Raw genomic sequence first — 15,924 nt, 5'->3', positions numbered from 1 at the left:
GTCATGGCTGATAAAAGGCACCGGATTGTAAGCAGGGACGGGGCAGCAAGTTCGTGTCACAGCTGCCCGTGGCTGGCTGGTGTTTGCCATGGCAAGGACATGGGACTAGTTTTAGTAATCCTGGAATGTCTGAGTTCCTGGTGCACTAATTGTCTCTCTTCGCCTGCTTAATTAGTCAGTGTTCACACAAGGAAGTTGACACTGCACATTGCAGTACAAACGCAGCTGACCTTCTGAATCCTGGCATATTGCTACTTGCCGCTTCCAAACACCACTCCCTACTTCTTGCTTGCCTCGAATATGCCCCAGCTATATTCAGCATGCATTGGCCCTTTCCTATCCCTCCAGCCCAGGCTGAGCCACGGCGGGCGTTGGGGAATTCAGCTTCCGTCTGTCTCAGAAAAGCTCAATCTCAACGAAGACTCGGAAGAGAAAGCTCCTCCTTTCATGGAGATGAGGACACGCAAAGGAGGAGGTTCCCTGTACAGAATCCAAACCAAACTGGAAGAAGGGTGTGGGGTGGATAAGATCCTGCTTATCTAGGAGCAGGAGAGCAGTTCTATGGTCCTTTTCCGAGCTGCTCCCCCGACCCGCGTGTCATCCAATGTGCCGTGACACATGGAGGGGCCAAGAAGTTAAATAACTTGTCCGAGGGCAGGTGGTAAGTGTGTGGCAGAGTCGAGAGCACAATCCTGATGCCCAGTTCCCTGCTGTAACTACTGGCCGACCCTTCCTCCCCTAACACCGTGGCTAATAAGAAACATTTAAAAAATTCAGCCCTGGCTCATATGGGCAGCGAACGGGACCTGTGATCATTGGTGGAAGCTCTGTTTCTGAGCACGGTTTGACTCGGGGCTTCTGTGCACAGGGGCGGTTCTATGTTTTTTGCAGCCCCAAGCATGGCAGTCAGGCGGCCTTTGGCGGCACGCCTGTGGGCGGTCTGCTGGTTATGCGGATTCAGCAGCGTTTCTGCGGGTGATCTGCCGGTCCCGCGCCTTCGGCGTACCCGCCGCCGAATTGCTGCCGAAGCCGCGGGACCGCCGGACCTCCCGCAGGCATGCCGCCGAAGGCTGCCTGACTGCCGCCCTCATGGCGACCAGCACACCGCCCCCCCATGGCTTGCCGCCCCAGGCACGCGCTTGCTGTGCTGGTGCCTGGAGCCGCCGCTGTCTGTGCAGAAAGGGGTCTTCTTATGGCCTCCAGCCCAGGTAGTTCCTGCGATGAGCTCTCCCAGAGCCCCATTGCTCTACTTGTGGACTGTGTCAGCCTCCAGCCAAGGCTATTATTACCTTCCTTTTCAGGAGCACTAAGAAGGAACTGTGGACTTTGGCCTCCCAGGCCTATTTCCCCACCTAATTGGGCTGACTCCTGACAGGAAGAGAACTCCTGCTGGCCAGAAACATTCTCCGTGAAGGATTGGAATAGTCAGTCCCTGCTATTGCTGCTCGGGACATGTTATTTGCTTTGTACTGAGCTTAATCCAGGTTGCAATGACCTTGCAGCGCTGAAGTTTCTGTAAAAATCAAATGGGAAGAAGAAAACTTTACCACAACTCCAGAGCCACCTGCAGGCTTCAGAACTTGGCCAGGGCAATGAAGACACATGATGTGCACCCGGGGCCAATGCTCCAGTCCCTGGTGGGACATTCTGGTCTGCATGACAGCGCTGTCCAGAATCAGAGTGCATGGGCCAGCTGCAGGAGGCAGCTTCTTGGGTGGGAGAGGGGAGACTGTGTCCCAGGTGGGTGAAGGCGAAGGCAGGAATTCGGTGTGAGGAACATATTTGTGACATAGCCTGGGAGGCAAGTTTAACCCTATCACATTGCCACCAGAATGAGTTTGAATCTTGGACTTTTGTTTGCCGTGGAGGGTCTGCTGGAGTGAATGAAAGCAGGGATGTGCCATGTACCTCTGGCTGCACTGAAGCCATTGACAAGCCAGGTTCTACTGAATGTTGGCTGGGACACCATGAGAGTAAGGCCCGAAAACTTCTTGGGATCCTGGGTAAGGGACGGGATGTGCCTTTTTGTGTCCCCCCCCCCCCCCCATGGAGCTCTACAGTCTGCTTTTCAACGATGTCTCTTCCCATATTGACCACTAAGAGAAAAGCTTCAAGCTAGGTTGACAATGAGTAAGGCTAGCGGGTAGGCCGTTGCTCTGGCATGGCATCAAGGGTCACTGCGCTCTGAGCCCTGTGCTTCTCCATAAGGAATCCCATTTAACAGCTGAGGGAAGCAAGACACAGAGAGGATGAGAGATAAACACTTGTCAGGGATGGTCTAGATAATACTTAGTCCTGCCATGAGTGCAGGGGACTGGACTAGATGACCTCTCGAGGTCCCTCCACTCCTATGATTCTGTGACTTGCCCAGGGTCGCATGGCCGTGCCAAGATTCCAATCCAGGCTCCCAGCCTCATGCTCTTAACCACTAGAGATGCAGGGGAAAGAAAGTGGATGCTCGAGGGTTCTCTGCCTCCTAGTGCAGGGAGTTTATTGATAGAGTTTCTGTGGGGATATTTAGGGGATCCACGACTGGGGTGGGGCAGAGGGTGAGTGGTCCCCTGGAGTCTCTGTTTTGGGGGGTTTCCAGTTGTTAGCAGCCTGACTACAGAAAACCTCTTCTTACCAGCAAGCCGGCAGGTCCACCAGGACCAGAGAGGCCTTTGCTGAATCTCAAGCTGTTCTTGTACTCTTCCATCCTCTTCAGAACAACAGGGTCCAGGTGTAAGTGATGCCACTGCGCCAGCCCAGGCCATATGCTCCCAGCGCCATCAACAGGGTTTTTGCATTTTGCTGGAGGTAACTTGCTGGTGCCTGGTTGACAACAGTGGACCATAGACAGGTTTATTAGCTAAGTCATTTGCAGGAGCTGTGAGCTGCAGATGCAGTTCCAGCCCCTATCTTTCTGTTGCATAATGTTCAATGCATCCATCCCTTCACCTCCCATCATTGGCGACTGCTTCTTTCTGCACTGAGCAGATTAAATCAGCCCAATCCCTGCAATCTGTGAGGGTGGCCCCCTTGCTCTGGAGAGAATGGGTGCAGTGCACGTGCAAAGAGCTAGTCACCTGTTCCCTCACTCTGGCTCCTTGTGAGTGTCCGAAACCTGGGATGACTTCACTCCCAGTGCAAGTGGGATAAAGAATTTGGGGATGAGATGGAGACCGAGAGTTTCTTGAAGCCAAGGGGGGACAGCAAGGGCCGGATGCCCAGCAAGCATACCGGGATGGCAAAGGATGGTGGGCTGCAGCTTCCGTACCCATCTCGTGAGCATTGCAAAGCACAAGGTGGTTGTGCTGGGGGGGAGGGGGTTTCTAGGCAGCTTTAGTGTCTCAAATGTTGGGCTTATTCTGAAAGGACCATCCCTGGAGCGGGCTGTGAAATGTCGCTTGAACTCCCCATTTGAATCTCTTGGCAGCATTTGGACATCCCAGTCCGGCGCTGGGTATGTGCACTGAAACCACAGGGCTGAGCGCCGAGGGGGGCGAGTCCCAGCCTGTTGTTGTTTCCAGGTCACACGGGGTGCCGCACACTCAGCCCTGCTGCTTTAGAACAGCGCTGGGGAGTCTTGCGCTCTGGCCAGGGCCGGCTCCAGCTTTTTCGCCGCCCCAAGAGGCGAAGCGGAAAAAAAAAAAAAAAAGATAAAGCCGCGATTGGCAGCAGCTCTACCGCACCGCTTCATAATTCGGCGGCGGGTCCTTTGCTCCGAGAGGGACTGAGGGACCAGCCGCCGAAGACCCGGAAGACCTTTCCTGCATTGGGATGAGCCAACCTCTAACTGCCAGGGCAGGGAAGTGACTTCCCCATGAGCAAGCGGCCCCCATGGATGGAGCTTGCACCTTCCTCTGATTCACCTGGCACTGGCAGCTCTCAGAGACGGTGCCCGACGGCTCTGCTCTGGCAATCCTTACAGGGACAGCAAGACACCAGGCACTGCTGGGAAATGTCCTGGCTTGCTCAGTGGGGCACGTAAGCATTCAGGTCCCCTTTGGTCAGGGCCAACGTCTTGTGAGTTGGAGATTAACCCTGTCCCCTAAATGATCCTGCCGGGACAGTGACCCTGCACCACTGCTCTTCCTCCCCGCTGGACCTAGGGAACACACTGGAGAGGGGGGCTGATTTTGCAGCTGATCCCCTTGGTGGCTGCAGAAGGTCCTGGATGAGCCCTGTAACAGCTAGACCTGGGAGCTCATTGCTGTTTGCCTTCGGGCGCAACCCCCCTGGGAAGGGAGTTGAGGAAGGAGCTGTTATCTCCCAGCATTATGTGTGACTGAGGATTTCAGGGCAGGTGGAGGCAGAGGGAAGGAATAAGCAAGTGCTTTCTGGCCAGTGCATTAGTGCGTAACAGCCCTGAGCATTCGTTGTAATTGGATTCCTAACTAGCAAAGTCACGGCTGGCTGGGACATCTTTGCAGAACGGTTCCCTGGAACGTCACATACACTTTTCTGCGGAAAGGAAGGAAACAGCACGTGACAGGCCCCCCTTCCATCCCCCGCCCCCCATCAAGCTCTAGCACAGCACCAATTTTACAGTAACGAAATGGGAATTCAAAAAGGTGGAGCTCTCCCATTTACCCAGGGGAAGATGCAGCAGCCACGCCAGCATTAAATCACACCCAGCGGGGGAGTGGGGGTGGGACATCCAGGCACCCCCTTATTCACCACTGTCATGTCATTAGGACATGTTTTGTACAAAGTCTGCCTTGTGAGGTATCATTCTAAAATCCTTGATCTGCTAGACAGTAATATCTCCTTGGATTGTATGTGCTATCGGTGTATGTGAAGTTATGAAGTTTGGCCATGTGTGTGTTACTGAAACATGTTGTGAGGTTGAAAACATCCACAAGCAGCCTTTCGGGTACAACAGGAAAAAGGCCAAACAATGTTAATGGCTTGTTGAGGAAATGCACACAAGCACAAGGATTACCCCAGGAACTGCGTACAAGAGAAACCTCTCAGAGATAGCACCACCCAATGAGAACTGTTTGACCCAGGTCACAGCAAAAGGGCTTTCCAGCAAGGGGAAGAAGATATAAAAGGGGGAAATGATATTATGATGGTACCTCACTCTCCCTACAACAACTCGCTTGGAAACACCTGAGGAACAAAGACTGAACTGGGGGAAGTGATGGTCCCAGGCTAAACGGATTTCTAGCCTGTGTATGAAAACCTGGGAAACCCAAGCTGCAAAGCAAAGGCAGCTTGTGCCTTCAGAATCTGCCAACCTGTTTATCACTCGGGGTGAGAATTTGCTAATTCATATCCTACCTATCTCGTATGTTAAGCTCAGTTTGTGGTTTTGTTTATTTACTAGGTAATCTGCTTTGATCTGTTGCTAACACTTAAAATCCATCCTTTTGTAGTTAATAAACTTATTTTGTGTTTTAATGCAAACCAGTTTGCATTTGACTAAAGTGTCTGGGGAAAATCTCAGCTTGGTCACCAAAAGTGTGCATGGCTCTCTTCACATTGAGGGAGAGGCAAACCGGCTAGATTTGACCAGGGCAGGATGGTACACCTCTGGGGTCCTAGGCTGGGAAGCTGGTAGCTAGAAAGCCTGCGTGTAACTGCAGCCGTGTGAATGCTGGTGCAAGTGCAAGCTTGAGGGCTTTGCATCTTGTCACAGCAGCGCAGTGTGAGAGGGAGCCCAGGCTGGTGGGTCAGAGGGTTCAGTAGTACCCCAGTTCTAGGAAGCACCCAGGGGGAGAACCCGTCACAGGTGGCTCAAGGATCGGCAATTGAAGAGGTCGCCTTTAGGCCCCGGGTTGCTGGTTCTCGTCCACCAGAGGTCGATGTTGATGAGGAACTGTTTGCAGCCTGTGTGAGGAGTTGGGTGGGTCTCAGTCCTATCCTCTCTGGACAGGTGCCTCCCCCAAACAATCCTCACCGCTGATACTGATTGGCAGCTTGCAGGGGAAGGTGCTGGGACTGGTGGATATGGAGGGAAGAGAGATGACAAGAGTTATTTGTTTGGGGGAGATCAGAGTATTGGCTTGAAAGGTTTTGTGGGGCCCAGGCTGCAGTTACTCTTGGGAGCCTGCCTGCGCTGTTCTCTCCTGACAGAGGCCCTCAGGCAAGAAATGCTCTGGCGAAAGAACCTCCATGATTATGGATGCAAATTGGACGAGTGCACCTCCGAGGGCTAACAAGGCTGGGTCACGCTTCACTCGCCACGTGCAGGTGCATTTACCCTGTTTGCCCAGGCAGCTACAAGCATGTGTGCTCTTGTGAAGGCTGTTTTTTTTACAATATAGGTGCAGCTGGGCCTCGACTGTTTGAAAAGCAGCGGTAAGTTGTGGAGGGTGCTTACTGGCGAGCAGCTGAGCACAGGTGCTCTCCGCCTGCGCACGCTCCCCAGCTGAACGAAGACACACATTGAGAGGTACTGCCAGGAGCAATGCAAACCATCAGGGCAGTACCAGGAGTGACAATGCTTCTGAGACAAAGGCTGCTGCATCACATGCTGTATTGTTATTAGTCTGTATGTAGGCAACCTAGGGGCCCTGCTCTGCACCCCTTTCTGCTAGCCACTGTGCATACAAAGAGGGAAAGACGGTCCCTGTCCCACACAGCTTGCAATCTAAACACAGGATGAGGTAACGGGCAGAGAGAGCAGATGGGGGAAGGACAGACTGACAGGGAAATTATCCTGATTAGTACAGTAAGCAGCAGTCATAGCATGCCCATGCAATGCAACATCCTTCCTGAATGGCGGCTTTCTGGGAAAGACTGGAAAATGCAGGAGTAGAACACACAGCTGGGGCGTAGTCAACAGGCTTGCCATGGATCTGAGTTCTTGTCCCTCTCCTCTCTCCCTGTGTTAGCTTCTGTCCATGCATGGTTTCCTACAACTCGGCTGAGGCTGCTTCTGGACAAGCCAATAAGAAAAAGACCATTAGGAGGGTTAGGATGATCTTACAAAGTAGCTTGGGCAATGTTATGCAGGCATTGCTGCTACCAACAGTGGGGTTCTCCCTTCCAGACTATCCAAGCCTCTCTCTTCTCCAGCGATGTTTCAGCCTGGCCTCTGTTCATCCCATGGCTGAGTTTTTTTCCTCCTGGTGGTACTGAAGTCCATTAACACCCTCCCCTTTCTCTGTTTCTTGCTTCAAAACCTCTGTAGGGTCGTCCCTGTGATCACTACGGCATTTACCATACCAGCCCCACGCTAGGCAGCCTTACCAAGCCGGTGGTGTTATGGACCCAACAGGATGTGTGCAGATGGCTAAAGAAACACTGTCCCCATAACTATCTCATCTATGTGGAGGCCTTTTCCCATCACGCTATCACAGGTACAGTAGATGCTCCCTCTCCAGCTGGTACTAATTGAAAAATGCTGATGATGAGTAAAGACTTTCGGTGGTTGTTGCATACAGGTGGTTTGGTTTATTAACATAACTAGCTGAATGTGATTCACGTTTCCCCAACACCTCTCCCTCAAGACAGCTCAGTCCTCACCTGTAGCTAACACCATACTCAGAGCTAGAAGGGAGCCTTCAGCCAAACCCCTAGATCCAAATACCATTTCAGGGGCTTGGAATCAACCCCCAGATCTGAACTCTGCACAAGACCCCTACCTCTATGAATCAAGCCAGAGTCATGCCTCTGTAGTGTAGGGTGCTGGGCCCAGCTCTGATCTGTCTGCACCCAGAGCCAAGGCCATTTAAAACCCTTGCTGACAAGCGTGGTGGAAGTAGGGCACTGCAGGGGGAATGTCTTGTGACAGGCAAAGTTGGTCTTTGGGTACTATGAGGGCTTTGACATCCCTGATTTAAAGGGAAATCTCAGCTACCTTTCTTTCTTTAAGTAAGTTTCTCTTCCATTTCCCTGCTCAGGCAGCCATGAGGAGAGGCAGCAGCAAAAACTGCTTCACACTCCCATCCCAGAATGCTAAGACCGGCTCTAATCAGCTGAGTTTCTTCCTGGCCCTCTGCTAACCAACACCTGAGGGGAGCTCCTTAGCCACAATCTCTTTATGCTGACGGGTTCTGGGAAGGGCTGGGGGCTGTGTCAGGATGGGTGAGCCTGTAGCAATCTGTCACAGCAGTCTTTTAAAATAAACTGTAAGGCAAGATCTTATGTTCAAGTGTCTGTCTAGGCACCTGAAGGTGACTTAGTGAAAGAGATCTTCCATTGTTGTTTGCAGTGTAGCTGTAGTCATGTTGGTCCCAGGATATCGGAGAGACAAGGTGGGTGAGGTAATATCTTCTATTGGACCAACTTCTGTTGGAGAAAGAGACAAGCTTTCAAGCTCCACAGAGCTTTTCTTCAGGTCTGGGAAAGGTGCACATTCCATATCTGATCTCCGTCCTCATCTTCAAAGGAAACCTGCACCCCACCTTCCAAAGACGAGCCTGGGAGCTTAAATTCATAACTGTGCTAGACATTAAAAATCATGGACTCAGTAAAAGACATTGGATTTATAACAATCTGTAAGGCACTAACCCTCCTTTGTCCTACAGCTGCAGAGGTGTTAGCTGCCCACTTCACCTTGAATGGTCTCTTGCAACATGTGCTAACTCCTTAAGTTTAACAATCTGTCCCACTGTGACCCTCTGAGCCCTGGTCTACACTGGGGGGGGATCGATCTAAGTTACGCAACTTCAGCTACATGAATAACGTAGCTGAAGTCGGCGTACTTAGATCGACTTACTGTGGTGTTTTCACCGCGGTGAGTCGACTGCTGCCACTCCCCCGTCGACTCCGCCTGCGCTTCTCGCGGCGCTGGAGTACTGGAGTCGACAGGAGAGCACTCGGGGGTCGATTTATCGCGTCTAGTCTAGATGCGATAAATCGATCCCCGCTGGATCGATCGCTGCCCACCGATCCGGCGGGTAGTGTAGACATACCCCGAGTACGTTTCCCAGACCTGAAGAATTGCTCTGTGTAAGATCAAAAGCTTGCCTTTTTAATCAACAGAAGTCGGTCCAATAAAAGCTATTACCTCCCCCACCTTGTCTCTTTAATAAAAAAGAGTCAGGACTTATTATTTTAACAGCAAAATTTAACCATTTCCAGTTTCTTTCCCAGCTCAGAAGTTAGGCGGCTGTGGGTTTTGTGTGAAAAGAGGAAATGGCTGAACAGAAGGCTGTCCTCTTTAGAATCCAGTCACGCCAGAGAGTCTGGCTAGCTAGGTTCTCCACTGTTGTATCTGAGCACCTGGTAATCAGTCACAGACTTTCATCCCCTACACCACCCCTGAGAGGCAGGAAAATATTAATCCCATTCTATAGATGTGGGATTGAGGCTAGGTTTAATTAAATGACTGGCCCAAGAGTCAGGCTGAGTCAGGAATCGAACCTCATCTTGTGCCCTAGTTACTAAGACATTCTTCCTATCTGCCTTGCTGCCTATTGCTCTGCTCAATGCAACAACTAGACTCATCTCATGTAATATTAATAAGGCGCCTGATGTGACAAAAAAAAATGGGAGTGACTGGAAAAGTCATTAGAAATGCAGAGATGATTGAGGATTAAATATTAAACAAATTTCCTGTTCCTCATAATATCAATTTCCTACCTCATCATTTGTTGCTGATTGCATTGCGTGCCGATAGCTGCAGGGTTAGACATGGGAACTTGTTCACCTCTTCATTCTACAGCACCCAAGGAAGAGGCGGAAAATGCCATCAAAACCCTTTAATCCAATGAGACACTGGACAGTGGGCACTCTGCACCTCAGATATGAGCAAAACGTGGAACTAAGAGCCTAAGGAACACTTTGCAGAATGTACATAATGTGTGAATGGGACTTTTTGCTCTGTTCTCTATATTCAGATTCAGTTTAGTGTAGGTTTCGGTTGAGTTCAGATGCATCTACAAGGCAAATCATGCCTAGGTGTTGTGTTAGAAATCAACAGCAGCAAAATCTCATAAACTGTTCTTGCAAGAATGTTGACCCAAACTGTCAGGAATATCATAAGATCAGCTGGAAAAAAATCTTTTGCAAACAATTTCAAAATGTCGAAGTTGTTTCTGTTTTGCAGCATTCAAAACAGACCTATTTTTTTTCATTGTCTGGGATTTTTTAAATGTTTTTTGTTTTGTTTTTGCAAAACATTTTAATCTATTTTCATCAAGACCAGTTTTCAATACATAAAAATATTTGGATAATGCTTTTGATAAAGTGTTGTGAAAAATTTTTCACAAGAAGACAAGCTTATAAAAGTCACCCGCTTTTTGTGAATTTCTTTGTTTTCTAAAAGGGGCCATTTTTTTGTTTTAAGAAAAATAAATGAAGCCAGCTCTGCTGATATCCTGATATTTTGCCCATCTCGGAAGATGTAAATCTAGTGAGATCAGCAGCTATAGTAAGACTTCCACCATCTTCAGCAAAAATCTCATCAGAGCGACTGTTCTTGCAAGATTTTGCTACATCCAAACAGAAACCAGAAAATACCTGAGGCCTCTCCCAGTTCTGGATCCAACCTAGAACTGAAGCCCTAGGTGCTGGGTTAATATGTGAGGATCCACCCGCTTCTCCCTCAAACTCTGAAAGGCTTCAGATCTGAGATTCTGCTACTGTCCTATGTCCCACACACACATACTATAGACAAAGTTCTGCCCTGGAATGTGTACACATGAATCCCTTTCATTTCAATGGATGGCTACATTCCCATTACCAAAGGAGGACTCTAATCAGCTGATGAAGGTTCTAGCCGAGCTGTCACTGGGAATAACCACAAAGGCCAGGGCTCATTAGCTTGTTACAGAAAGATAGTCAACACCAGCTTTTTCCCTGCTCCAAAAATAACAACAAAGCAAAGCAATAACCTAGTTCAAGAAGTTTCATTATAGTAAATACCTGCAGTTCTCAAGCGGTTAAAAGGTCTTTGATATTCAGCCTCATACTGCACAATCTACCTACATTATGCAGGTATTGGTATCACTGCACATCTGGCCAGGTGTTATTGCTTACATATGTATTTAATATCTAGGTACCTGATATGGCCATATAAATTACACTTTTTTTCAGGTGTTAGACTGTAGCAGAGTATCCTAAAATAGTAAATCGGGGGCTGTTTGATCTGAAGAACAAAGGGATGTTTGTAGAAGAACATCAAGAAAGACAGTAAGCGAAGCTGCAGAAGTAATGTTTTAAAGTTTTCAATTAGCTAGCTGGGTGTTGGTAGTCAAAGTAGTGTCCGCTCCATGGGTGTGTCTGTCTGAGGAGACCCAGAAAATGAATCCAGTCCCCACAAAGCAAAGGCGATGGACTCAGTCCCGGCCTTTTTTCCCTCCCTCTCCACCTTGCACAGAATCACTAGTCTGCAGCCTGCTTTGCAAGGCAGAGATGGATCATAAAATGCTTTGCCAGGAGAAGGCAGCGGGGAAGGGAGCGAGAGAGATGGGAAGCTGTATGCCTTTGTCTCATGCCCTAGAGGAATGACACGGCACTAATGTAACAGCTCACCCAAGTCCTTGCATCGGAAATAAAGGAAGTATTAGCGAATGTACTCTGGGAGACGGGGACAAAAGCTGGCTGTAAAACCCCTCTTCTGATAGCCCCTGGACTGGAGGAGAATGGCTGTGACTAAAAGCGCTGATGGGAACATTAATGTGTTCCGATGGGTACTTCTAATTTAACTCCTCACATTGCCAGCGTACCAGAGAAGAGCGGAGCCGGGGCATTCCAAATAATATGTCCTGATGCAGGAGATGGAGCTGACAAATAGAAAGCGCCTGCCTTTAGGGAGTATGTGATCTGAGGGGCAAGCACTTGACCCAAACTTCAGGATTAGGATTAGGGCCACTTTGTGATTGGCGTTGCTGGAGCCTTGCCCTTTTCAGGAATGTCAGAGGATGGCGAAGGGTGCCCAGTGACTGTTCGGTTCTGTTTGATTTAGCCTGGCCTTTAACAAGTAGGGTGAGCGACTAGATCTTTTGCTGAGACAAAAGCTGGTCCTAGCCTTGTGTGAGCGCTCGCACAGCCCTTGCAGCTGAGTCGTGGGAGAGCCCCGCGGGTTAGCCTCTAGGGCAGGCTCCCGGAACCCACAATGGAATGTTTACACTGAGTGGCGGTGCACACTGACAGCTGTGCATTCAGCAAGACACTACCTGCTGGAAACAAGCGTGCCAACATGGCTTTATTTGCAGAAAAACACCTCCCCCCGTTCCTGATTTTACTTTCCATGACCACCTGGAATGGGCCCCAGGTACAGCCCAGGCTCCGGTACTCCTTGCATGGGACTCGGAGCAATAGAGCACTTACTGCAGGCAACAGAAGTCATTTTGACAGACAAAAAGCTTGTCAGTGCAGGGCTGAGACTCTCCCCACAAAGGGAGCTGGGGAGAGTCATCAATATACAATTCAATTGACTAACAGTCTTACCGGAGCTGCATTACGATTCAGTCTAAGAACGTGATACGGCAGCGGCAAACACTACATGTGTGCAGCTCTGGTGTAATTCTTTTGTATTGTATGGTTGCTGCTGAGGCTGTTGCATTGCTGTGTTAGGTGATCACTGCTGGAGGGGGCTGCATTTGTCACCATTTCCCTCCCCGTCCCTCCCTTCTTGCCTTTCTGATGAACAGAATTCAGGTGCTTATTTGTTCTGCATTATGGGGATGAATTTTCAACACGCCCCTCCCCATTAGCAGATGCAAATGCCGGGTTATGCATGTGGGTGTTTGATGTTTGCAGCTTGATCCTGTGGGCAATACTCATGGGGCACTTTTGAAGCCTGTTTGGGTACCTGGCCCTCGCTGTGCTAGGACTCTTCCTGATGGCTGCCTTTTGGAAGCGAGCACCTTTTGACCCAAGCGGTTAGCCAAAAATTCAAGGTCCTGTGCGCTGTTCCAGTTAGGAGGAGAAATTGGTGATGGAGTCAGGTGATTCTCTGATGCAGTCCTATTGATTTGCATAGAATGTACAAAGTCCTGTTTCCCTAAACACAGCAGGAATCAAATAACAAGAGATGGTGTCTTTGTTCCAAGCCCCTTTTCCAGCCAGCGCTTAGCCCAAAAGCTCTCTCTCAGCTTTTCTCAGGGCCATGTTGCCAGTGCTTTTTCTGACAGCATCCTTGGCTTTCTGCTGCTTCTCACCCTGCTTCTCTGGTCTTTTTCCTGTTTCTCCGAGACACCCAGACACACACAGCTCCACCAATCAGTGCCCCAGCCCCTGTGTTTGCCACGACAGTTCCCAGGGAAACCCCTTGGGCCTCACACTTCCGTTTTTACTCAAGCCTTGCCAGATGCCTGTTTTGGGTGGTGGCTCCTATTGTTTGAGCTATCTGGTTATAGGAAGGAGCTTAGTGGCTTTTTTACATCGATCCTGGCAGCTGATACACCCACCAGCTCCAGCAATGTTTAACCCAGCCCAGAACACCCTGCACCTGCCTATGGACTCCGGCCGGTGTTCCCAGCGCCTGGCTTTCCTTAGCACGCACCATTTCACCGCTGATGAGAGTCGGAGTGGTGCTGCTCCGTCACTCTGAATGAGCGCTGTCTCTTCGCTTGTGTTTGGCAGGTCGGGCACTGTTGCGGCTGAACGCAGAAAAGCTGCAGCGCATGGGCATTATTCACGAGTCTCAGCGGCAGGAGGTCCTCCAGCAAGTCCTGCAACTCCAGGTGCGGGAGGAGGTCCGGAACCTACAGCTGCTCAGCCAAGGTACATGGGAGGGCGAGGAGGGGCTGTGAAGCAGCAGCCATGAATCCTTTGGTGACTGCAGCGGTATGTGCCTGGCTCTGCAGTCATTGGGTAAATGCCAACGTTCTTGGGGCTTGAAAGGGGAAAGGGGGCAGATGGCTTGGGATAGGTAATGGACTGTGGCATGTTTCGTCTGTAGGTCACTGGTTCAAATCCAGCCCGCGTCGGCTCTGACTGAAAGTTGTTGCGTCCGATGGCTATGTGGTGGCCTGCATGCAATCGGTCTGACGATGTCAGCCCCCTGGGGATAGGTGACCTCCTCCCAAAAGCAACCCCCTTTAAATACTAAATAGGATCCCATGCATGAGAACTGTGCTTTCTGCCCTGGACATTGTCACTACAGAACAGGACTCAGCTAAGGGTGGAGCTTCTGCTTTCTTGGAGATTAGCAGAGAGCATCAGTCAGCTCCTGCCGCTGACACAGGCAATGCCATTGTTCCTTTCGCAGCTGTGTCTTAGACCCAAGCCACAGCCGCGGACCCTCCATGGTGCCTTAGCCTGCTGTCCCAGGATTTCTCAAGGCTCAATCCCAAAATGAGGACAGCAAGGGAATAGAGGAGGAAACTTGGAACAATACAGGACTGAATTCTCTGACGCTTTAGCGCCAGGTGCCTAGTGCCATATTCCCAACCTAAGTCATAGCAAAGATGGGTCTAAGCCAAGGGCCCCTTCTGTTAGCTCTGAGGGGCAGCTGGCTCTGTGGGGTGCAGCAGGGCATTTGTGGCAGCTCTAAAGATGCAGCAAAGTTCTCTGTGCTTTGCAGTGGGCACGCTCTCTAAGGCCTGGTCTGCACTAAAAAGTTAGGGCAGCCCAGCAACGTCGCTCAGGGGTGTGTAAAATCATAGTTAAGCCGACCTAGCCCACGGTGTAGACGGGGTAGAAGAATTCTTCTGTTGATCTAGCTACTGCCTCTCAGGGAGGTGGATTACCTACTCCGACGGAAGAGCCCCTCTCTTGGCATAGGTAGTGTCTACACTCAAGCGCTACAGTGGTGCTGCTGGAGCCATTCCGCTGTAGAGTTTCAAGTGTAGACAAGCCTGTCAAGTGTAGACAACCTTGGCGTTCATCCTGTTCTCTCTTTCCTCCTTATTCCAGCTTCTTTTGGAAACGTCTCCTAGCCAAGCCGTCTGCTTGGCAGATTGTTCCAACACTGTGAACCGAGCACCTCTGGGATGGACTGTGGACCACAGATATGAAAACCTGAATCGCATGCTTGGAATATAAGAGACAGTTTCCAAACCACTCAAGGGTCTTCTCTCCCACCCTCTCTCTTTCTCTTTTATTAATATTTTCCTGTGCAGAGATCAGACATTTTCTCCAGCAGACATGGCTGACAATTAGAGGCAAACTAGGACAATGGTCACCAGGACATGTGATGTGCTCCCCTCTGGGATCCAGTCAGTCACAGGGGGAAAGACCTCAAGATGAATGTGGTAGCTGGAGACAGTTCATTTTAAGAATGGAGTTGCAACCCGGTCATTCTTGGGACTAATCAAACCAATGCACCATGAAACCTCATGCGCCCCAATGACATGCTTTAACCGGGAGGGCCTCTGGGCCCAGTGCAGGCTGCAGATGTCCCCAGACTCTATTGGTGTCAATACCTCGGAGCTTACTGGGGAAGCTTTAGTTCTCTCTTCAGACTGGGCTGTCTTCCAGTGTCCTAGGAGATAACGTTAGCAGCAGCAAATAAGATGACTGGACAAGCCAGCAAAACAAAAGGCAGAGCCAAGCCCCTGGAGATTGGCTTCGCTTTGTGAATTAAAACAAGAGCTGAGTCACTGAAGCCAGAATGCATACCCATAAAAGAGTAAATGCAGGATCCACACACTCAGTGAGGTCACTGCGGCCTCTCAGAAGCAGCACCAGGAAACGTTCATTGGGTTGTCCTTGTCCTCATTTATGGGCATATGGAGGAACCATGATTAGTTGGTTGGCTTCATCCACCTTTGGCACCACCCACCTCTGTGACTGGTTTCTGCACTGCCAATGCAGTCAGAGCTGAGGGAGAACAGGCAGTCCTCTTTGTAGAGCTCAGAAATGCTGGCTGAGAGAAACTATGCCGTGGCCAAAGGCCTCGCCCGACTGTTAGCCTACAAAACGGCAAGCTCCTAACAGTTCATGAAGCTTACGCTGGCTGCATTTATAATGCTGTGGAGCCTCCGGGGTAGGTTGGTTCAATAGGATGTGGTGGCGGGACTGGGCAGAAGACTGGCTTAAGGGCTGAGAATCAAGGGTTCTTTGGTGCAATATTCCATTGCTTTTGTGTCCTCTCGT

The 15,924-nt window shown here is 50.2% G+C and overlaps 1 protein-coding gene across 1 annotated transcript in view; it reads left to right on the top strand.

Annotated features, from left to right (window-relative positions):
- The window catches only part of SAMD10 (sterile alpha motif domain containing 10), a 35,440-nt gene extending 20,675 nt beyond the window's left edge, over nt 1-14,765 (top strand). The window contains exons 3-5 of the mRNA XM_065414967.1: nt 7,124-7,292; nt 13,468-13,608; nt 14,743-14,765. Of these exons, the coding sequence (XP_065271039.1) occupies nt 7,124-7,292; nt 13,468-13,608; nt 14,743-14,765 (333 nt within the window). The remainder of the gene's footprint in view (nt 1-7,123; nt 7,293-13,467; nt 13,609-14,742) is intronic.
- The last annotated feature ends 1,159 nt before the right edge of the window (nt 14,766-15,924 follow it).

Source organism: Emys orbicularis, chromosome 12, assembly GCF_028017835.1.
Source record: "Emys orbicularis isolate rEmyOrb1 chromosome 12, rEmyOrb1.hap1, whole genome shotgun sequence".
NCBI classification, from domain to species: domain Eukaryota; kingdom Metazoa; phylum Chordata; order Testudines; family Emydidae; genus Emys; species Emys orbicularis.
This window is presented reverse-complemented; position numbering and strand designations above follow the sequence as displayed.